This window comes from Branchiostoma floridae, chromosome 14 (assembly GCF_000003815.2).
Source record: "Branchiostoma floridae strain S238N-H82 chromosome 14, Bfl_VNyyK, whole genome shotgun sequence".
In the NCBI taxonomy this organism is placed as follows: domain Eukaryota; kingdom Metazoa; phylum Chordata; class Leptocardii; order Amphioxiformes; family Branchiostomatidae; genus Branchiostoma; species Branchiostoma floridae.
The window spans coordinates 5,984,911-6,009,804 of record NC_049992.1 but is presented as its reverse complement, the minus strand read 5'-3'; the positions used below and the strand labels follow the sequence as shown (position 1 = coordinate 6,009,804).

The 24,894-nt window shown below is 40.5% G+C and overlaps 1 protein-coding gene across 1 annotated transcript; it reads right to left on the bottom strand.

Moving 5' to 3' along the window:
* Window positions 1–2,625: 2,625 nt before the first annotated feature.
* LOC118430626 lies at window positions 2,626–13,776 on the bottom strand. Its single transcript, XM_035841605.1, has 3 exons — window positions 13,595–13,776; window positions 3,656–3,854; window positions 2,626–3,175 (listed from the first exon to the last, which is right to left on the bottom strand). The coding sequence occupies exons 1-3, from the start codon at window positions 13,706–13,708 to the stop codon at window positions 3,135–3,137; spliced, it is 354 nt and encodes a 117-aa protein (XP_035697498.1). The 5' UTR covers window positions 13,709–13,776; the 3' UTR covers window positions 2,626–3,134.
* Window positions 13,777–24,894: the final 11,118 nt, after the last annotated feature.

Sequence of the window (24,894 nt, the reverse complement as noted above, 5' to 3'; positions counted from 1 at the left end):
CTAGAGCCACCAAACTTGGTGAGTTTTCCTAAAATTTAGTTGAGAACAATTTCAGAACGATTGAAATTTTTTTCAATTTTCCTTCATGCCATAGCAACCGTCTGTTGACAGGCACTTTTGACGAAAATCTCTAATTTCGGTTCTAACAATGTATGTTTCACGTTTATTTGCTATATTACTGCTATTTGCTTACATACATAAAATCATAAAATCATATCTTTCATAATGACTTATGCATAGCTTATGCTAATTAGATGACATCACGGGCCAAAATCCCAGATGGCGGACCGTATGACCAGGTCAAGCTTATCACCCCCAATAAGATGTAACTTCCTGGTATTTTTTAATAAAAAGAGAAACGTTTAGATAAACGTTTTCAGCTATTTCCGTTGTCTTTTATCACCAAAAATGCATTTTTGAAAATTCAAGGAGGAGGACATAAGATGGCGGAGCCCAACTTGTATCTTAGATAAGCATGACGCCATTGATGTTGTTATTGGCAACATAAGTCGTAATAAACATGATTATTCTGTTATCTGCACTTGCTGTTACATCTTTGTAGCATACCTTGAAGTTTTCTGAGAAAACCCTTTTTCACGGTTACAGCCAATAAAGTCAAATTGATGACGTCATAATTACGTTGTATTAACATCATCGTTACGTCAAACATCTTCTAATGATAAGATATTATGCCTACATTTTTTTTCTGAAAATTTTGTGGCCGTTTGATAATTTGTTTTAGAGTTACAGGTGTCAGAAGGGGCGGGCCTCAAGCACCAAACCACCACCCCCCGCTCCAGGAATGACCAAAAAGCCCGGTCTGAATAGGGTTAAAGAAAGTTGCGGCGAACGTGCATCTTGAGGAGGTCAGTAAATCTGTAGGCGTGGGCACCATCACGTCTCAACTGCCTGCCGTGTGACTTGACTCACTCAACTTGGTCTCCAGTAATGTCCAGTGATGTTAAAGTGATTCGGCCACAGTGCTATAGGATTAAGTCAGGATCTCTGCTATAAACGATTCGGGCCCTGACTTTAAATTACAGGCTTAGTACCATCTTTCACGTATAAGGTGACAACATTATAACTAAGACCGCAGCACAGGCACTGCATGTGAATGTGTTCGAGCCAAGGTAAAGAATCCTGCGTAGGCGGAGTAAAGTTTAGATGCTCCTATCAATACACCTTTTTCACCAGGCAGACTTGATAGATAAAAAACGAGGCCAATGCGGCCAACAAAAGACTGTCAATCATAATTAGATGTTCAACCAACGATACAATGGCAATTAGCAAATCGACCAATCAGATATAATATTTGCATTATTATGTTTTTATTTCGCATCTGTACGCTACTATAAATTGCTTCATCTTTTCTGCGCATAGCACTACTAACATAATTGATTTTACATTTAGAAACATTGGGAGAAAAACTGAATGGGAGCTGATACTATTAAGAACCTCATTGATATTCTGTTATGTTTACCACGCGAAAGGAGTGTATTTGCAAAGAGGATTGGTTCGCAAGGCCAGTCTGGAATATTTTGGCTATCATACCACAATATTTTGGCGATTATACCCCCCCCCCCCCACACACACACAAAGTACCCAACATTTGATGTTGCCCGGTCTGTTCTGTGTGAATCAGCGTGATAGAACAATGAAATCAGTCTAGTCACTAAAACTTGCAAAGTATCAGTTTAATTTAATTTGAAATTTTTGCCTTACTGGAAGCTAACGAGCTAGACTGATTAAATCACACGTCATTTGGTCTGTAGATGAAAATGAAAAACCTGCAATTTCATGGTTAATCGGTAAGTGGCGCTGTGTTGCTGAATAGGTACTTTTTGGAGACGGACGACATTTTGTATGTCCATCATGCTCTACAAAGCAATGTACCTGGCTCAGATAGGAACCCGCTGCAAACCAACCAAAAACGTCAGAAGACTGTTCGTTTTCGTGACTTACTCAATTTCATTCCGGGTTGTCATTTTGTCTGGAATGTCATTTTGTTGATTTTGTGGCCTCTCAAATATCCCCAGTCCATAAACCCCAAGCATACCACTGTGAGATTAAAACGGTACCACAACTCCCTCTACCGACAACCTCGAATAATTCAAGCCTATATGTCTCATATTGGAATATGTTGTCAAAGAGCTAGCCAACAACTAACAATTGCCCCATAACGTTGTGTAAAACATTGCAGATGCGGTGAACCCTCGTTGTGGGGCGCTGTGTGATATGTACGAAACCCCCAGGTCATTTACATGTACAACATTAGATTTTTCATACTCCTGCAACAATTTATGAATATCAAGAACATACTCTGACGAAAAGATGGCAAAGGATTTGTTTGTATTTGTACATAATGTATATTTTGCTTTTCTGTGATAATAATAAGTTGTACGGGACCTTACCAAATTGTACTTCTGAGCCGAGTCAAACGGAGTGACACAAACACGAACTCATAACCTCCGTCAAAAACATAACCTCCATTTTTCATGAAGGTAATAAAAGGCGAAGTTCTGAGAAGGGTTGCGTTCGAGGCTGAAATTGACGGTGTGTCTCTTGGTGTGGCTTGTGGCTTTAATTGTGGACGTTAACAAGTAAGAATGACTAGATACACAAGCGTTTGGTCAGTGCTCACTGTAGCCTTCTTTATTCCGTATTTTGTAACATGAAACTTCCTCTACTTAAAGCATGCAGTGCAAAAATAACCGCTTAGCAAAGGCCAATAACCTAAAAGATATGCACAAGTTGAAGATTTTCACATCTTCTCGTCTAATATATAATACTATAATGTATAGGTCCGTAATACCCTGTGGATAGATAATGTTTTTCACGTAAGTATCTAAAAGAAATGCGTGTTTTACTTTCGCCCTCGTGATAGAATATGATACAGTTGATTGTTTGTTGAGCTAATTGTTGTACTTTGAACAGGCTGTACTTAAATTCACTCCGTCATTTCAATGAAAGAATTTCTATTCATTTTTTTCTTCTTCAAAATATGCAAAATGTATCCGCGATCACGCGCTGATCATGTGACGATCACGTGTTGCTGCTATGGCCCCTCTGGTCTGTGCTGCTATTGGCTCCTTGTCTGACGTCACCGGGACGACAAAGAGGATGCCGGGAACGAATCAACCCTTGCAGAACTTCCAGTAGGCGTTATTACATTTTACTGTAAAAAAAGGTAAACAAATATTTCAGCATTAGTTGAAACGGGTATCTGTTCTGTATATTTTTGACTAACTGATAAACCTCTCCTTATTATTAACAGGGTCATGGCCCCATAGCTACCATACTATAGCTGGAATCAGAATGGACCATGAACCATGAACGTCTTCTCTTTTCATGACTTATCATGAACGACAATACGTTTTATGACTTATGAAAACACTACTTTTATGCTTTTGGAGAAAAATTTTTCGATCCCTGTTTATGCCTTAAAAACACACTACTTTTATGCTTTTGGAGAAAAATGTTTCGATCGTTGCCATGCCCTGTTTTGGCTTAAGACGGTCATGAAAAAAACACAGCTGTTACCCTTTGGTCAGCCATTTTTCTTTCTTCAAACTGTCCCAGAATGCCATGCGGACGCTCTAACTGTACGCTGACGTCATAAAGGATTAAACAGGACATATCGATGACGCAGCCCTACCTTTCCACCTTTTAGCCAGGCGTTGCACGACGGTCGTCCTCAGTGACTCGCGACTTTCCTCGTCAGTGTCCATGACGTTCCGCGCATGCGCGGGTTTTCCAGGAGGGTTCTCCAGGAGGGCCTTGCGCAGGATCCAGTAGGCGGCGGCCTCCTTCGCGTCGGCGAGATCTTCGTACGGCGGGGAGATCTCATCGTCTAGCTGCATGGAAACACCAAGAAGTCAAAATACATTTAGCATAATAGTCCTTCTCAACCTGTATTATGATTGGGCCTAGGAGGAAAAAAATCTGTTTCAGTCCTGGAAAAGTCTGGGTTATTACGTAAGAATTATCTTCTTTTAACTGATTTTCTTTTTACTTTGCCCAAAACTTTAGTGATACAACACAGTTTAATCCTTGATTTAACAAAGGAAAACTGAAATGCATGAGAGCACTCATAATTCTTTGCTTTTTTTTACTTTAATAAAAATCCTAACTGGACACTACGACACTCCACTGTCCACCCTCAAAAAGGCTTTAATTGGGTCAATAGGTTTTACTAGGTAAGGAAGAAAAAAAGAAACACATTTTCTTAGTAGGTCTTAGACTCTTAACAATGCTACTACTAAATTTTCTTCGAACACGCTCGCGCGCTAGAATCATATCATAAGGATGCCATCCATATAATCAAACCAGTATGGACTTACCTCTAAAGAAACAACTCAAATTTGAATTGCAAAGCTAGTTGAGGATTCGTTAGATCTGTATCTCGAGGACAAACTTCGATATAACCCAGCTACTAAAGCTAAGGACACATCCAGCCGTACTTGCAAATACGTGCTGTCTACATGTACGTGACCAAACGTGGGCAATCTTTTGGGATCCGTAAGTGGTAAGTACCGCCTCCGTACGAACTCGTAGAGAATCTGGGAACGGATTTTGGAGCACGCAGACACGCCGTAGAACTTTACGTGCAGGCAAAACTTTGTGTGCCATCGGGCAGCGGATTCGTCCCCTCGTAGGTGCCAGTACGGGCGACGCGCCCACCCTGTACAACCTAAACGCTTTCAGAAATACGTGGCGGACGTGGCATCCAAGAAAAAAACGTACCGACAAAAACACCTACGGCGGATTGTGCCCTTAACTTAGACTACTCCCTGCACTGGGGTGTAACTGACGTGCCTTCCGTCGCATTTTGCTACAGTCTAATTTAAGACACAATAAACACCCATGCTGGTTGTAATATTCACCATACATGGCGATACCCTCACAAGTTCTGTGCATCAACAAATGTATGTCCAGGTAGATCTTGTATTAAAAATAAGAACCCCCAGACAGATGAGTGACGTGTTTACGTGCTAGTTTCTATTACAAGACAACGTGTTCAAAACAGCCAGTGTGTCTTAAGCTCATTGACGTCATCCGTGGGTTGACGATGTCACCTTCAGCTGTAGACTGTTTTTGACACATTAGGAACTCGTGGCAACGCAGGTGCAGACAAGCTCTAGCAATGTGAAGTGTCAATATTTCATCTCCTTCTGCGCCTTCTATTCCTGACAGTACCAAATCCGATATAACCCTTCAACAACCGAATGGCTGAAATGACCTATGTTTGAAATGTTTTGTTCAGCAAAATGTCTTTTTCAATTTCTTTTCTAGTGATCATTGTATGTGCATTGTTTGTTTAATGTGGTGCTATGTGGCGCAACGGTAGGGTGTTTGGTCCGTAACCCAGAGGTTCCGATCCGTTGATATATCACCTACCTTACTTTCAACAAGTTTGATGTTATTTGCACAAGTAGTATTCAAGTTATGCTGCTTTATTTTTAATTTTTGGTATATTCGGCTAATTTGCATAAATTTGCATAGAGAGTCCTAGAACCATGATGTCCCACTTGGACCACAGAACAACATACTTGAAAATGACGGGGAGACATCAAGCTATTGTGTGAAAGTGAACTAATTATGTACTAGGTGTGCTTCGAAACGACATTTTTTTCAGGTATCTCCTGGACTATTATGCCCTTGGGAAAGGCACTTGACACGACTTTCCTCGCTTTACTCAGGTGTAAATGATTACCTAGCTTCGGTTAAGGACCGTCCCTCGCATAGGACGTTAAATTGACGCCCTGTATTTGAGAAGAGTCACACCTCGAGCACGTAAATGATCCCACTTCATTTACCAAATTTAGTAGTGAATCTTACCGATGTAAGGGGATCAATTAAATCTGTCTGGATATACAGCTTGTACTCTTCAATACAGACCTGGCGTGTTAAACCTCAAGGCAGTTTACCGGGTATGCGATACAAGCAAATGTAATCGTGAATGTTAATTTATACACGTTTAGTTAATTCCAGTTCATTAACATAAATATGCAAAACATCAGAAGGACCACTAACTCTATTCGGACTGGGAGAAAATAGAAAGAAATCAAATGTTTAACTTAAGCACACTTTTAAGCATACGTTAAGGTCGTACTAAGTTTCTACTCCGCTAAACGTTTGCTGCGTGAGAAAGTGCGCATGCGTGAAGATGAGGTTAACGTTTGGGCCAGTTCAAACTAAGTTCAGGGATAAATTTAGATTTAATAGGTAGCTCCCACAGTGTGACCCCTCCTTTCAACATCCACTCAGACGTTTGTTTGAAAGCACGAATCACGAGTGTGACGCACGTTTTTCCCACAAGGTTATTTCGAAACCTACAAGTATTACCGTGGCAAATATTTGGCTGGGGAAAAATTTTTGCTTGACACCGGGTACAGGAGTGCACACGTTGTATGCTTACTTCTCAGTACCAATATAAATTTGGAATGTTCTGGACCGGAACTAGAATGCAGCCTCATCCCACAAGATTAACCTTTTATGTTTCTTAATCCGAGCCATATGGCATGCGATGGAATCATGAACCTGGTGATAGACTCTTGTAGCCTTTTTGATGACCTTTTTATCACCCAGGCATCATCAAAAGATTACTTATGGGCGCCATTTTGAATGTGGGTGGCGTTCACAGGATTAAACCGTAGGCGAGTGGTTCTGAAAATGGTGCTCTAACCTTTGCTGGTAAGATTAACACGTTCGAACTTTCAAAAAGCGCACCTGAGACAAAAGTGTCTTCTGGTTATTTTCATCTTTGTCAAGGACGTTGTTTTCCGGTAAGCCATTTGTTTGTATCAATAATCAGAAATATTTGATGTGTTGAATCAAATTTGACGTGTGGTTAAGTCTTGTCCTATCAAAGAAATACTTAGGTTTTGGCCGCTTGATTCCTTTTCTAGCTAGCTTCTATCTTCTGGACATGTAATGGACACTGATTCTAGGTGGTATAAAGCTCTTATGATTGGCAAGAAGTAACATAAGTTTCTTAGGCCTAGTCCAGCAAAACCTCTTAAAACTGTGGTTGGCTGACTTTCTCGTCCTTCGTGCTTTATGCCCAACAGTATAAAGTACCTCCAGTCAGGTGTCTGGAAACCACATGTAAGATTGATACCCGATAACCATCAGGATGTCATGATTAGTCATACGGAAAATTGTTTGAGCAACTCTGACATTTCATTCAAACCCACGTCCTTGATTACTGGCTAATGCTGGAGCATCTGATCTTTTGACCTTTTTTTACAGTATGGAATTGACCTGGTACAATTAATCTCATGGTTATATTGCAGGTTTCAACCAAGAAACAAGGATCACTGAACGGGGTCTTGCGAATGAAATGACGTAACAACGTGGTTCTCATTCTTGGGGGCGTGCCATTCTGTCTCGGAGCAGGTAACAAAGACTTAGGTCAAAGTTTAGTCATCCGGGTCATCTCTCCGGGGATCTCTCTGTGGCATCAGTAACCTCCTACCGATTCGTTTGGTAATGATATGTTTCTGATACGTTTTCGGTCAGATGGGATGGAATTCATATCGTTACGTTAAGACATGTGTGTCAGAAGGGCGGGGTCATGTTCAAGTTGACCTCATCATATACTATTACAGAAGGTTGGGTCTGAAAGGCTTTTTGCATGCGGGTAAAAACTTACAGTTTCTCTGAGAAACATCTTTGTAGAACATTTCGGTATAATAATTCTGACTCATCAGTGGATGTACCTGTAGCTCAACTGGTTCCAATTAACCGGTAACTTGGAGACCCCAGTTCGACCTTTTTGCAGGGCAGCACCCCACTTTCAAAGTCTACAACTACATGTAATGCCCATGCAATTCCTATAGGAAAGGATTGAGAAGAATCTTATCATTTCTGTGCAAGGTGTTTTTAAAACTTGCATTCTTATTACAAGACCGCGACCAAGCTGACCAGACTGGATGATGAAAGCAGAATGCTATGTCGATACCATAACGTGAATCTCCAAGGAAAACATTTGATGATATTATATACTGGAGATTCATGGAGTAATAGACACATATTTCATCACGTAGGCTCTAATTTTGAAACACATTTTGACAGTGTATTGCAACGGTCTCATATCCTTGACTTGAGGGGAAAAGATGCTATTTGCATCAGGGCCCTACAACACCCCTTTTTTTTCTTGTTGGACCGGTCCAGAAAAAAATCAGCAGGCCGGATCTTGGACCGATTCGAAAATAAACAGATTATACTGGCAGGCATTCACATGGTTGGGAGCTTACTGTTCAAAGAAAAGAACAGGAGCGAAGTAGAGGAGAGTTGATAGTCATTTTACCGAGCTTCTACGGCCAAACTTAAAACAGAGTGTTGTTTACATAAAGATAGAACCTTAGAACGTTCGAACGCAAATGTACCAAACAGAATTCTTTGTAGCGAAATGGACCATTGTTTTAAGTATCGCCCATTCATAGATCAGGTATTCGCAAATAATTAGGTCCAGCTTCAGGTCCGGACCTGGACCTGATTCTCTGGACCTGAACCGTACTTGTACCTGAACTTTTTCTGTACTCCTAGTCACGTGTTCTATCTGCATGACTTCACAGAAGCGATGGATTTCCCATTCCAAGATTAAGACTGGAGTTGAACAAACGAAATTTATCATTTTCTGTTTGAAATAACAATTTAACTTTGCTTGAGAATGACGTCAGTGCCACTCGCACCTGTGTCCTTGAGGTACGTACTGACGTGTTACCTTCTTTAGCTTACGAATATCGATTCTGAACTGACGCAAGCTTCAATAAACCCGAATTATAGGTTCTGACGACTTTCACCTAGGAGGTTAAGAAAAAGGCTCTCCGTCTTTGTTTTACCGGGATGTATCAGGTTGCCGTGCTAACCTTAAAAAGGGTCACTGTTGTGGATTAGAGATCCCCAAGACTCGTATCGTTATGTTAGAAGCAAATGACTGGAATTTGGGCAGCTAAGATTTTGATCCTTCTAAGGACCTCAGTTTTACGTAACAATGCGACCGGAATGTTATATAATATTGACGTCTATGCCGTCTGCCATAAGCATGGCACTTAAGATTGGTATCCAGTTTTTCGTCCGGTGTCGTGCAAAATAAATACCTTGTCAAATAATGCCAGACGAGGCATTGTGCCTTCGTGATGTTAGGGTTGGGGTTAGGATTGAGTTAGGATTAGAGCTGGGTTATATAAAGTGTTATTCAGTACTTTCCCAAACCGCTCATACTCATAAATTATCAAGCCCACGGGTGTGACGTACTTTTTTCTTCAGGTATACTTTAAACCCATAAACAGTGTCCGACAATGATTTGGCAGGCATCAATTACTTTGTGTGCACGTGACACCGGCCGGCTAACCACCCCGTTCTACATTGGATCCGAAAAACATCAACGGCACATTGGCAAGGGGACTCTGAGGCAGCACCAACAGCAATCAATATCAAACTTGATAATTGTAAAATTATAAGATAATTTTCAGCTGATCGTTTGAAATATTATATAATAATTCTAGTTATTATCTTTAATAACCGCTTGCTGGCTATAATAAAAAGAAGCTTGCCGCCCTATGCGCCACTGGGCACTATTCACTATACATACCGAATACGCCACTCCTTTGAGCTGAGCTTTGCGGGACTCGGAGAAAAAGTATCTTACAGATGAATAAAAAGATATATATTCTTGGTCGGAAATTGTATGTTGGGGTACCGTGATGTCTTCATATGTAAATATATTGGATTGGTATATTATCTCTAACTTGTCACTGTAGTGGCTGGATAGTATGAGGACAGGGCAAACAGATGGTGGGTCGGATTTGAACGAAGATAATGTACACAATTATTATCGAAGACTAATCGTTAACACATTACCAATGAGGGATGTGACGCAAGCTACCAGTAGCTAATGACAAAATCAAATGTTTTGACACGAGCTGTCAGCCAACAATTTGGGTCGTAAATTTGTATTTCCGCAACCCTAACCGACTCGCGGAACCTGTAGTGTTTGCACGGTAAACATACTGTATAGGGCACTATGCATATTTGCACATTCCCAGTATTTATGATTACTACATACAGAGTTAGCTTTTCTCTTATTTCTCACAATCACAATGCGTATTTGAAGGAATAAATGGGCAATTAATGATGAAAGTGTAGCACCTGGATATTTTCCCAAAGAACGAAAGGGGAGTATGTGTTTCGTTGCACAACCAAGGAGGTCCTATTAAAGCACCATGCAAAGCATCACTTAGCAATACGTCGACAATATGTTTTTGATATTTGGTGTCTCCAAGAAGCTTAAGATGTGGCGATGTGGTGCAGTATCTTAAGTCGTCCCAACGTAGCGAAGAAGCCATATACATAGGCTTTGATTATAGGATGTAAACCACATAATCACATCAGTATGGCCCTAAAAGTATAACACCAGTGGTACATAGGCAAATATAGACATGCAGCTGCAGTAGGCAGGATGGTAGACAAGACCGGATACACGGTGTATACCTATACCATATGCTACAGGCAAGTAACAGAGGGTGGTAAAGATCCCTTATGAAATATCCTCCGACAAATATGATTATGTATTCGAAGCATATTCCATGGTTATGCCTGTGATATCGTTAGAAATACGACAGTCGTATTGTGCGTCTGGGATTGAAATAACATTTTTCTATTTTCGTAAAATAGAGAGATGGAACAGAGACAGAGTGATGGGAGAGAGAGAGAGAGAGACAGTGACAGAGAGAGAGAGAGAGAGAGAGCTTATTGTGTCAAATAGAATCTTCTGACGATTCTCTTTTCCATTATATATTACTTACCTGTCTACGGTGGAGTTATGCAAAATAATCACATATCAATACAGTAATTAATAACTATAAACGATTATTCTTTACAATACTGTTTTAAGTGGACTAGAAAAGCACTGCAAAATTACGACATTCTATCTGATTTGTTCAAAACCTTAGATGCAGTTTGGTAATATCAGTGACGTGTTTTGTTTAGATTTATGTTTGTTGTCTGGTATCACACCGCTCCGCAATCTCCTCACTTAAAAGGCTGTGTATCAGAAACAATTCGGATGATAAAGAGAACGGGGCATCGTGCAACAGAACGCACAATCATACTTAAGGACTGTGATATGAATTTTAATGTGATTTTGCAATGTATGATGTAGGCATCAAACTTTCATTGTTACGTACGTCAATCTACACTGTGGGGAGCCACATTTCTGCTCAGCCATACACTACCCCCCCCCCCCCCCCCCCACACACACACACACACACACACCTTGGCTAGTGTGCGTGCATGGAGTTAGGGTTAGTAATTGGGCTACTGTACCTAGCCCGTCGAGGCATGAATGTACAATAAAGGTCTTTCATTCATTCATTCATTGATAGGGTTGGGCTAGGGTAAGAGTAATGTACATAAGGTTAGGGTAAGGGCTAGGGTTGGGGTTGGGATTGGGGTTGGGGTTAGGGTCTAAGACACCGTTTCGTGACCCATTCTCCCCAAATTGGCTCAGACCTCTGCTTGAAAGTTGCTACTCCCAACGAAAGGGACGCACTTCTCTCCCCTTGGGGTATAATGGGAACCTCCAAGCAGCGCCGGAGCAAATATTTAGCAGGGGCAGAAATTTGGCTTGACACAGGGCGGAAGTGCTGTCAAGCTCTCCGTAGCATTTTTACGTTGTGTTTGCCCTCGTGTAAATAAGTGCTTGATAATTGAAATGGTTTTGAAAGCAGGCAATTCCACTCATTTTGTGACACTCAGAGTCAGGGGTTTTGTAGTATATGACTCCTGCAAATCAAGCAAATTTCAAATTCTGAGGAGAAAATGTTTCATCACATTCAAAAATGCAAGGAAACATTAATTCATTTTTTTATGTCTTTGAAGTCGTCGGGTCCTTCAGGCCTGAATTCGCCATTATAGATTTCAAACAACGAATATTTCTTATGATTCTGGCCGTTTGCGCCCTGTGGTGTTTTGGAATATGCAGTGACTAAATGGTATTCACCTAATGTACCATTGACATATGCTCAAACAGACATCGTCAGATTTGCCATTTCAGTCTCTTTTTTTATAATTCTTTTCTTTTTATCATTAGTGACCACGTCACAAGACCCGAAGTTCGCTTCAAAATTTTGGATTGCTTAAATAAAGCTAAACACATCTCTTTTCCCTAAGTCAGAAAAATTACGATTAAAATAAGCTCAAATGCTCACTGGACGAATTAACCGAATGGAAAAAGCGTGGGGTACGGATGCTACGTAAGAAACTGCATATTTCTTTTGTGATCCTTTTTACCCCTTGTTGAGCGAAAGACGGTTCCCAGCTTTTCGACTCTCTGATCAACCAGCTTGTTATTGGTAGACGCAGCAATTTTCTCTTTTATCAGACGCAAAACATTTAAAGCGAGTTGGCTGAGATGACACACCGATGTCAACTTTTGAAATCGTCAGGAATATTGAATACTTCAAAGACCGCCAGTCTTTTGTTAAAACTGAACGTTATCATAGAGAGCGAGGAAGCCAAGCGTGTATCATTGAGTTGTCTCTTCACTGCACTAACCCCAGCATAATTTTCTCAGAATTCCGTCCATATGAAAGACAATAACATCAAACATCGTTGTTGTAAAGTTATTTTCCAAGAACGTATCGAATACCTGGAAATAGGGGTGGGTACCCGTAGGCTTTACCGGTCCATAACCTTTTTTTCTTGTTGGACGGGTCTGGAAAAAAAAACGGACCTGAAAAAAAATCAGTGCACCGGATTTTGGACCGATTTGAAAATGAACAGATAATACCGGCTGGCGTTCACGTGTTTTGGGGCTTACCGGTCCAAGAAAATAGCAAGAGCAAAGTAGAGGATAGTAGATAGTCATTTTTACCAAGTTTTAACAGTCAAATTTGGTCTGAGGTAACAGAGGCATTTGGTGTATTTACATGAACATGTGATTTTAAAACGCCAAAAGAAGTCAGATACTATAGCAAGCAGACACCTTTGTAGCGAAATGGACTAATTTTAAATATTGTCCATTTACAAATTTTCACAGACAATTAGGTCTAGCTTCAGGTCCGGACCTGAACCTCGTCCTTTAAACCTGGACCGTACCTGTACCTGAATTTTTTGTTTAGGTACCCACCCGTACCTTTCAACGTTTCGGCAGGGTACCCGACAGGGACATCTTAACGTTTAATTTATCTTTCTTAACTTACCAAGGACAAAATACTTGTGCTGTCAGTAGGCGTCGTTCTTAAATGATGTAAAAGATAATGCAGTTCCAAAGCATTTTTTTCAAGGCAACAGGGGCAGTGGAACGTAATACACTGTGTCTAGAGCACGGTATTGGCAGGCGCAGATCAACCCTTTACTTTTACCTACCCAAGCAAAGTCAGGTTTACACCATAGAGTGAGCAAGGAAAGCCGTGTAAGCACCTTATTCTAGGTCATAACATCGAGCAGGAAACTCTAGAAGTGGCTCCGGTGATCGTTTTCGGTCCTTGGACGCCACATAACATTCAGCCACTGTTCGTAAATGTTAACAAACGTAGAAACAACTTCTCGACGACTGAAATATCGCATGGGTAAAACGTGGGCCTACCTGTGCTCTGTCCATGTCGTCTACGCTCTGCTGGTAGGGTAGAATCTCAGCCGACGTCCAGACCACCACCAACGTCAGGACGGAGAGGAACAAAAAGGCGTGTAGATTCTTCATCTCTCTTCTGGAGGTCGGTTCTCTACTGGCGGTAGCGCTGCGCTGAAGTCTGAATCCGTACGACGCTTACGTCGTCCTTTTATATGTGAGACAGACCTACGTAAATCGGAACCATGACGTAATCGTGCTAACAGAATGGTTCCTGAAGGGGGCGGTTCGAACAAGAACAAGGGGGCCTAATTTGGTTATTATGGCGCGCCCACAGGTGGTAAGGTCACGTGCACGTTGATTTGATTATATGGATGACTTAAACGTGGGCAAAATTTTCGTCCGTTTCCAAATAAAAACCAATGAACCATATCCTCTAAATCGTACAAAGCAGCTGTAAAATGAGAATGCCGGAGAAAAAAAACAATACCATATCGGAAAATGGGGGTAAATGAAAAAGGAACTTTCTGCAATAAAAAGAAAACAATAACATATCGAAAAACGGATACTAATGTTACAGAATGCCAACATCAATTCCTAGGCTAAAGAAATAGCCAAATGAAGAAAAAAAACACAAATTTGTTTAGGAATTTGTTGTGCCTTCCTGACTCCTAAGATTTCAGATTGAAGGCAACATTTTTGAACAACTTTTTTTTCTTTGTCCGCTCGCATCAGTTTAAGAGTTTAACGGAAGATGAACTAGAGGATCAGAGGATCAGGTACAGTTCCGGACCTTATTAATTGTGGGCCTTATTATCTGTGAAAACTTGTGAATGCACGATACATTTAACAATGGTCCATTTCGTTTAAGGATTCTGTTTGGTGAAGTGAACTAACTGACGTCCATTGACGTTTTTAAATCCTATCTTCGTGTAAACAACACAAACCGACTCGAACCAGTTTTAACTGTAGAAGCTGGTAAAATGACTATCAACTCCCCTTTACTTCACTCTTCTTATTTTCTTGGATCTGTCATCTGTTCGTTTTTTAATCGGTCCAACATGCGGTCAACTGTTCTCTGGACCGGTGCAGCAAGAAAAAAGTTTTATACCGGTACACTGCACCAACGCTACCCACCCTTAGTAGTGAAGGGGAGAAAGTGGGTAGGTACATGTAGTCCTAAAGTTCTTTGACTGTTTCCTCATGTTGTATTTCAATTATCAACAAGCCAAAGTTCTACCGACTCGACGTCTTAAAAGTAAAAGAATATTGAGTGCTTTATAACGTCATTTAAAAGCTGGAATTACCTTCCAGCTTTTAAATGACGTTATAAAGCGTTACAGTCAAAAACCCAGTTACAACCAGAAAACACCCCCACACACAAAAGATGCCAACAAGACAGATTCCTATGGCGAAGTCTCCTATACAAAGTAGAAGTGCTTAACCATGGAGCGGTGTGAAACAAAAGTGAGAGAATGTGCATTGACAAGGGCTGGCAACCAACCAGTAAGGTTCTATGCATCAACGGCAATGATTTGTGTAGTAGATAAAGCTGAGCCTTAGTCTTGGTTGGGATTGGAAGTTATAGAATAAACGTCGACTGTATTTTCCATCTAGAGTAAAAGAATGTAACGTTATCTACAACAACTCTCTTATTTCAAAATCAAAATCTGTTAGATACGAACAGTACAAGATATAAGATATCGCAGTGTTGCGACTGAATTAAAACTAAAATGACATCCCACTGAAATAAAAATGCTATCAAACGTAACTGCCATACATCTGCTGAGATTTTATCAGGATAAGAGAAAACTGTCCCAAACATTAGTGATGTAAGGATTCGCCTGCAAGTTTGAAGTGAGCTTTTAATCTTTAACCAGCCCGAGTTCTTTTGACGTCGTCGTAGGTATGACGTGTATACATCTTGAGGGTTAAAAGAGAACAAAACATGAAATTGAATTAAAGTTTCACATTAGTCTAATTTGATTTCTCTCGCGTCATGTAAAAGAGACATTTAGTCCTGACGTCATTCGAAATACCAAAAATGTTTCATCTTTTTATTCTAATTTACTCTAATGTTTTACGGAAAGGATGTTTGATTATAACGTCATTAAGACAGGAGGACGATAAGTTTCATAATGAGATATTTTGTCACATTTACATGTTTCATCTTTCTAATCTAATTCTTTCTCTAATGTTTTAAGGAAATGACGTTTGATAACGTCACCAAACAATAAGTTTTGTGATGAAATATTTTTCACATAAATGTTTCACCTTTTTTTATCAAATTTACCCCTACGTTTTAAGGAAATGACGTTTTATTATGCCGTCATCAAAACAAGACGATAACTTTAATATATAATGAGATATTTTTGTCACGTTTTGAAAATTAGACTATGCAGGGTAGTCATCCCCGCTACCAGTACCACTTTGAACGCCAGTATAACCGACAACGACCTCTAATCTGCTCGATTCTAGATAATCTCCCTATATTGAATTACACACAGGGTCACAGCGACTTGGAAATCCGGCTTGAAATCCTCGAAAGCTTAAACATAGGAGTTTCCAATGAATAGCGAACGTTGGGATCACGCGTACAAATCCCTGCCTTGGGTTAAAAGCTTTAAAATTATATCCTGGAGATTTTGGTCCATATGATACACAGGAAATGTGCGATGTGATATAGGCCGTACTACTTAGGGTTAAGCCATTTATGGGCCGGAGGAAATGGCGTTCATCCGGGGGTAAATGAAGGAGGAAGTTCCTGCGTTAAAAATCTAGCCCCCCATCCCTACCCTACGGCGTATATGATGGTGTCCATTTCCGTTTCTTTTTATTTGGGCAAGCACTACAGCAGGAAGCTAGTCCACTGGTTGTGGTGTGTGTTCAACTACCTATATGATATCTATTTAATAGGATTCTCCATATACGATGACAATGGAGGGTATAAAATAAGCTATATAGCTAAATATGATATATTCTTAAGAAATAAATATGATATTATTTTTATTGTGCTAAGTGCTTAGCAGAGTGTGCTGTACAGTCGGCCATTGCAATGTCTTTTGTTTACCATCAACTGCAATATTTTTGGTTTTCTTGTAATTAATTAATGAACGAAACTTATCAAAAGTCTTTCGACTTGTCAGACTTAAATGTTTTCTTATGAAGCTAACACAGGTTGATTTACAGTGAGCAAAATGCTTTGAGAACATTCTCAAGTCTAGACGATAAGATACAAAAGCGTTTGTTTGCATGCTTGAAATCGTGCCAGAGCTAAAAATTGCGTCATGCCAAGCTGAAAACTGCGTCGTGCCAAAACTCGCATTGGTGTTTTTTTTATTGCTTTTCAATGTAGACGTACAAAATAGGGCTGAATTGAGACATCACATGTGCCACGACATACGCTTGGCTCCCTTGCTCTTTATGATAACGTACAGTATAAACAAAAGACTGGCGTATACCCCCCCCCCCCTGATACAAAATCAAAAGGAAATAGAAAGCAAGAACTAGAACAAACACAATCCTTGGATCCAAGGGGCAAGGATGAACACTCGTTTTCACGTGTTTTTTTTTTCCAAACGTACTGAAAGAACAGAAAACACGTGAGCTAAGATTGGTTCTGCCATTACGGTCTGGTCTGGTGACGTACATCAAGACTTTGACATTTTCCAGCAGACGTCATTGCGTGGTCGGCAATCAGCTTTCTTGTGTGCCTCCTTATATCCTCAAAGCTGTAGGAAAACACCCTGTAGTATCATTAAAGACCAATCATCACTAAATACGTGTTTAAATTTGCTTTTAACAACAGTGATGACCTACTTCCTTGATGTCTTTTATCAAATTTAGCTGAATATCGAAAGTAACTCTTCAAACAAACCAGAAGCCCTGAGTTCGAATCCTGCCATGCTACTGATCTTGTGCCCTTAGGAAAGGGCCTTCCTCACTTCTCCCAGATGTAAAAGATTTAACCACAGTGATCTACTTCCTTGATGTCTTTTATCAAATTTAGCTGAATATCGAAAGTAACTCTTTAAACAAACCAGAAGCCCTGAGTTCGAATCCTGCCATGCTACTGATCTTGTGCCCTTAGGAAAGGGCCTTCCTCACTTCTCCCAGATGTAAAAGATTTAACCACAGTGATCTACTTCCTTGATGTCTTTTATCAAATTTAGCTGAATATCGAAAGTAACTCTTTAAACAAACCAGAAGCCCTGAGTTCGAATCCTGCCATGCTACTGATCTTGTGCCCTTAGGAAAGGGCCTTCCACACTTCTCCCAGATGTAAAAGATTTAATCACAGTGATCTACTTTCTTGATGTCTTTTATCAAATTTAGCTGAATATCGAAAGTAACTCTTTAAACAAACCAGAAGCCCTGAGCTCGAATCCTGCCATGCTACTGATCTTGTGCCCTTAGGAAAGGGCCTTCCACACTTCTCCCAGATGTAAAAGATTTAATCACAGTGATCTACTTTCTTGATGTCTTTTATCAAATTTAGCTGAATATCGAAAGTAACTCTTTAAACAAACCAGAAGCCCTGAGCTCGAATCCTGCCATGCTACTGATCTTGTGCCCTTAGGAAAGGGCCTTCCACACTTCTCCCAGATGTAAAAGATTTAATCACAGTGATCTACTTTCTTGATGTCTTTTATCAAATTTAGCTGAATATCGAAAGTAACCTTTCACACAAACCAGAAGCCCTGAATTCGAATCCTGCCATGCTGCTGATATTGTGCCCTTAGCCAAACGGGTACATGACTTCGGTAAGGGTTGTTAAAAAGCAATGGATGGAAAGGGTTGGGCTCCACCTTCCAATGCCGACAGTTAACAACCTACTGCCCTTCTGGCCTCAAAAAAGGCTATGGAGCTACCTTTACCGAATTTCAAGTCTGTTCTTCGATTCAATTCTTTGTATGAAACTGTTAAAACTAGTTATCGGTGTCATATTGTCATTATTTTTCATATATTGTACATGTAAAAAGCATTGACTGGATGTCCGAAATCAACACCGTTTTTTTTAATCTAACTTGAAATTGTCACTAAAAAAACACCAAACATAGCATGTCCATTACAGAAGATATAAGAGAAAGAGCCCTGATATAGTGCCACGGAAAACAATAAAGTGAGGTTGGCTTCATAATTCTGTCTTTCCAAGTCGACCTACTCAAAAATCAAATATCATCATATTTGATCTTAAATCGTCTTCAGTTGTGCGCATGCTATCAATACAATCGACAAACCGTTTAAACAATATCTCATCATTACGGCGGCAATTAGCAATGGTCATTTCAATTCATTTTGGTGATCAGTGATTTTCAGAGGATTCTATACATATCTTGTATGGGATGATTAATAGCAACATAAAATCTAAACATGGTGGACGGTTGCTATGGGCAACGTTCTACTGCAACTAGCTCTCGCGTGGTCCCCAGGGAAACTAACGGTAACTGGTACATCTCCCAAAAGATCATGATAGTTAGGAAAGTAACCTCTCGCTCATATCTCGCCCAAGTTAGATAAAAATCCGCCGTGTGTATGCCTCAAATCTTACCGTGTACGTGTGCTACACAGTTTTCCGTTTTCTAAAATATGCCTAGTTGATTTAGTTAGAAAGTTTAGCTTAGAAAGAGTGTTCTGTGGCAAAAAAAACACATTCCATATTCAAACTGGTCCTAAATTCGACTGAAAATTCACATATTTCATATTACATACGTAATGACTGTAATGACTCTCTATCTTGGGGATCTTTAAACTTCTCACATCAACTCTCATAATTCTATCTGGTGCCATAATACCGCCACACAAAATACGTTGCTATTGAGGCTTTCTCTAGATTGTCTCGAATAGCGTTACCTGGATATCTGAATCGCATATTTACTAATGTTGAATTGGCCCAACGGTAACGGTAAATTAATGTATTTTTCTCATTCGTTGGTATTATGGCACCCGGTGGAATTATGAAAGTTGATGTTATTTCAAGCTTTTTAGATTTACAGACAATATATTTTCTTTTTCACCCACAAAGACCCTTAATTCAAAATTGGCTCTATATCAAAAGAAACACTAAAACACAAATCTGGATTTTTGTTGTAAATAATGTAAGCCCTGAAAGAGTTGCTTTAAACGTGTTTTACAAGTTATTTGAATACCATGTTTGGCCGTATGTCATGCCGATTATTGATACCGCCGTGAACAGGTGTTGTAACATACAAGGTCACCAATAATGACGTCAGTAGCTTCGTTACACGACACATGTTCCAAACTAAACGGAAGCAAAGCTATGCTGGACAGATTATAGTTCATATTTGTGAAAATGTTTGTTTAGATTCTGACGTATGTCACCAGGGAAAATAACCTTGGAGTTTCCCACGTGTTTACAGTGGAAACTGGAAACCTGCGGATGACCGCAGGTGACCTTGTGAATGACCGCAGGTGAACCCTGATAGAACGCCTGTTCTGTTTAATTATGTCAGATCGAACACGGTTTAGATTCTAAAACCCCAGATAGAATTTTGGGGCCAAATTTGACCAGTGCTACATGTTCATGTATGTAGCGTTATTACACTACCGAAAGTACCCCGTACATGTTGCGAAGCACGTGTAGCTGACCAAACTGACAAATATCACCAATCATTCGCAATATGGCGCATGAAATTAGAAATCTAAGTTAGATATTTAAAAAAAAAAAGCTATTCATATACTTTATGATGTGTCACCCAGTTTGTCAGTGGTTTGTCCGTATATTGTATACGTTAAAACGTACTGTGCATTGTGACACGTCAATGATTACGGGTCATCCCAGAGTAGTGTCATGTCTAATGATGGGACAGGTTTGACTGCCAAACACTATGGTAATGTACACTGTATTGTACTTCGTTTCCAAAGGGTAACGTTAGATACAGTTAGATCAATGATAGTTGATGATTACGAAAGCACCGCACCGTCAAAAATGACTGCTATGTCCGTCTGTAGGACCAGACTGGCTGTGTGGTTTCCGACTGACTGACAAGAATTTAAACCACTGCAAGCATTTTCTCCACCTGTTAAGACCGGGTGGTGTGTGTTTGTGTGTGTGTGTGCGGGGGGGGGTGCTTTTGAGGCCCGCCCCTTCTAACTCTTATAACTCTTGATGTAATATAACGTAATTGTGACGTCATCAATTTGACTATATTGGCTGGAACCGTGAAAAAAGGGGTTCCCAGAAGTTATGCTACAATAATGTAACAGCAAGTGCAGATAACAGAGTGATAATGTTGGTTACGACTTGTGTTGCCAATAACAACATTAATGACGTCAAAATAACGCATATCTAAGATACCAGTTGGGCTCCTACATCTCATATCCACCGCCTTCGATTTTCAAAAATACATATTTTCAGCATATAATCACAAAAAGACAATGGAAATAGACCAAAAACGTTCATTCAAACTTTTCTTCATGCAAAAAAAATGCGAAGTAGGTACATATTTTAAGGGACAATAATCTAGTTCGTTTTGATCTGGTCATATGTTCTTTTCCTGAGCTTGATATGCAAAAGAGTTGCAAATTCGATGTGTGACACAAAGTTGGCACAATTCAGCGTAGTCTGCCGAAATACCCCATCAAAGATTTGACGACTGCTAGCACAAAGGCACTAGAAAGAAAACTTTGCTCTCATGAATCCCTGCCAAGACATACTGCTTGTGAATGAACTTGACCTTTCTCGTTGTTGTAATGACGCAGGTTTAGAGGCCTAGCTTCATGGCCCATAGCATAATACGTCAATCAACTGTTGGCAATATACGTAGGAGAGCAAAGGATTCTACATGGTTTTAAGCCATCAAAATTACAGTAGATATTGTGTAAACTTCCTTTCATGAACTGCAAGAACCAGGGGCGGATCCAGGATTTTGCAAAGGGGGGGCGCATATGCTGTCGCACCTCAGGTCGTGGCCGAAGGCCACGAATGCGCAGCGTAGCTGCGCGGGGGGGAGAGCACGAGAGGGGGGTTTCCCCCCTCTCGTTGGGGGGGTTTGGGGGGCCTCCCCCGAGAACTTTTTAAAATAAAGAGGCTCTCTGGTGCATTTTAGAGCCATTTCTGTGCAAAAATAACCAACAAATCAACACTGACTTTTAGGGCTGAACAAATATAATAAACGAAAGAACACTGATTTTTATAGTTAGCAATCTCACATTCAACAATCATATTTTTGGCATGGGGGAACGGCCATCGAAACATGTCTTGAGCCGGGGGGAGGGCCATTGAAAAAAAAATGCCTTTAAAAACGGGGCCTTAAAAATACAAGCAAAATGTGCCCCTAAAACGCAGGAAATGAAGTTTCAGGTGGTCAAGATTTCAATTTTTCTCTGGACGTGCCTGGCGACGGCTTGCACCTCCGGCGCCCACGACGCTCTGGCGCTCGTCGCCATCAAAAATCTTTTCCCCTGACAGAAATGTCATTACATTTAGCATAGTCTACCAGCAAAGTTTATCCCTCAAAGTGCAGAAAATCCTGTTTCAGAGGGTTCAAATTTCAACATTTTTCTCCAGACCTACCTTGCGACGGCTCGTGCGCTCAAAGTTGTGAAAATACGTTGGGGGCGTCGTCGCCCTCAATAATATAAGCTAAAAACCCTACTAGAAAGGCTATTAAACTTAGCTTAGTCTGCCAGCAAATTTGTCCATCAAAAGTTAGGAAAGATCGTTTCAGATAGTCAAGATTTCAAAATTTTTCCGGGAGAGCATGCCACCGGACCCCCTAGGATTACGTCAATATAGTTCGCCCTCCCCATAAGAAATTTGCTGCAGCCGCCTCTGTCGTGTAATTCCATGTTCGCACGAAGTTTACGAAGACTAAAATTGGTATCAATATCAATCCTGTGTGCATCGGTTCTTTGTAAACGGAATAGTTCACGGACGGCAACGGGATGAAACATTATTTACGATGTTTACTTTCGTGACGGCGGGCTCTCTGCTGCGTGCATATATGACGTAATCATGCATATGATGGCGCGAAAAGTTTTCGGCAAGTTTGTTGGTTGGCCGAAATAACTCCCGTTTTGGAATGATTACAGCAGTATTGAAGCGGTTTTTGTCACGATATCACTAAAATGTACCAAGTAGAACATTGATTTAGTTTCTTTTGTGTAAATATCGTACATGTGTAGTGAAAAGATCGCCGTTTTTTTTTTACCTGACCCATTTTGCATCAGCCCTCCCCCCCGGTAAATATCGTCAAGTCCCTTAGCGGAGACATATCGTAAGTTTGATACATTTTTAGTCCTGACATTTACCGTCACAGTATGAATGAATGAATGTTTAACATTGTATCTTGCGTCGCTCAGTCCACATGGGCTAATAGGGCACCAAAATAGCAAATATAATAACAATATTAGAGTCAGATGGAACATAAGCGAGTTCCGAAGAAGGGCGGGAGTATTGCCAACGTCCTGGTTACGAAACATTCTGGCTATGCCCGCAACGACCGACACAATGAGGAAGTAAAAGCGGGAGGAGTGCGCCTTGGTATTGTTGGTTAGCAGCTTTGTATTGTCGCCGCTTCGCTGAAACTTTCGCTGATTTTCTGGATTTATTTGTGGAATTCCTTTTTTTTTTGTGGTCCAGCCGAATTTTTTTTTTGGGTCCAGCCAAAGGGGGGGCGCGCGCCGGGTGCGCCCCCCCCTAAATCCGCGCATGAGAACTGTATAAAATTTCCCAAAAACATGTAGAATGGAGTTTATACTAATAGGGAATTAGGGCAAGGATAAGTTTCATATTACCTATAGATGATATTCACGCGTCTTACTACTAGTATGGTGAGAGATCCTCGCATACGACTACAAAGGTTTAATATGCTCATCTTTTTGTTTGAAGTCAAACACACTCAAATTCAAAAATTCCCAGTGCTTTATTGAAAACTATGACTTCAGCCAAACCTGTTGGCATGAATTATGAAGCCAGCTGCTGTCACAAGCCTCATTGAAATATTCTCGTCCATTTTACTCACTGTCCTGAGCACCCACTTATTCTTACGCCGGGGTCACGATTTCAAGCAAACGCCAGACGAATTTTTAGGTCAGCTGGAGCTCGCCGAAGTTCAAAATCGCCCGAACGTCGAGCATGTTATTTTGCTGTAAAAACTGCCGCGTCACAAATTGGACTGGGCTTGGTATTTCCATCATTTTTGATGCAAAACAGAAATCACATAGAAGTTTTAATCCCAACGGACTTTTGCAATCGCCAGGGCGCCGGCCGTAATTTGACCGAAACTGCCCATTTAAAGGTAAGGGCACAACCCGCTGTATGTGCAAATACGTGCAGTTTACGTGCAAAAACGTGGGTAATCTTTTTGATCTGTAAATGGTAAGTACCGCCCTCGTACGGACTCGTAGGGAATCCGACGGGTTTTGGAGCATGCAGTCATGCCGTAGAACTTTACGTGTAAGCAAAACTTTGTGTGCCATCGGGCTGCGAATTCGCCTACAGCTTGTACGTTTTCAGAAATACGTGGCGGACGTGGCCTCTTTAAAAAAAACGTACGGACAAATTGCGCGTACAGCGGGTTGTGCCCTTGGCTTCAGAGCTCGTTGACGTCGGCCGAGCTCAGTTCTTGATTTGTGACGGGGGCTTTAGCAACCATTTTTCTTCAGTCCTTTGAGTGGTTTCTGAGTCCGAGTTTGACTGTTACTAACAGGTGACCCGCGTGAGGATGTAAGCATGACCCGAGTACTGATTCGAATGGGATGTAGTCTTGTTTACCATCGTTTTGAGCTGCTTGAAGGAGTCTGTCAGAAAAAGGATGGGACCCAAGGCTCAAGATTACCAGATTTGTTAAGTAGAATAAAAACTATTAAAAAGAAAAGAATTAAAAACAGAAAAAAAAACTCCCGAGAAACCCAAATATATGTATTAACCTTCATCTCTTAACATCTTTTCAAAGCCTATTTATTCAGAGATATATATGTAGCATACATATGCAACACGGTATCTAATCTGTAAGAATAGTGTGATGGGTTTCAATTAGCAAATTATTTGACTGTATTCATAGATCGTAGCCCTTGGAATATTATATAAATGGGGATGTATTTTCCTAGATAAATCAACTTGTTGTATGGATCGGTATGATTACAGCTAATAGATAGAATTGAGATTTGTTGTTTAGTCTAAAGCAAGTAAATTTTATGGATGACATCCTATGCAGAATGATAATAAAATAATGAGATGATAAAACAAGCGAAAATAAAACAAGATGGGCAAAAAAATTAAGGCTAAATTTTCAAAATAGACACCATAAACGAAGATTTGAAGTGACAAAACATGTCATCACAACCAACAAGGC

Bases quoted from the DNA above. Each gene is read 5' to 3' on its own strand.
- LOC118430626 (XM_035841605.1), bottom strand. From the start codon at position 13,708: ATGAAGAATCTACACGCCTTTTTGTTCCTCTCCGTCCTGACGTTGGTG. The intron at 3,855-13,594 runs GTAGGCCCACGT...GTTTCCATGCAG, and splicing joins ACGACATGGACAGAGCACAG to CTAGACGATGAGATCTCCCC. The intron at 3,176-3,655 runs GTAGGGCTGCGT...CTTTTTTTACAG, and splicing joins CCTGGCTAAAAGGTGGAAAG to TAAAATGTAATAACGCCTAC.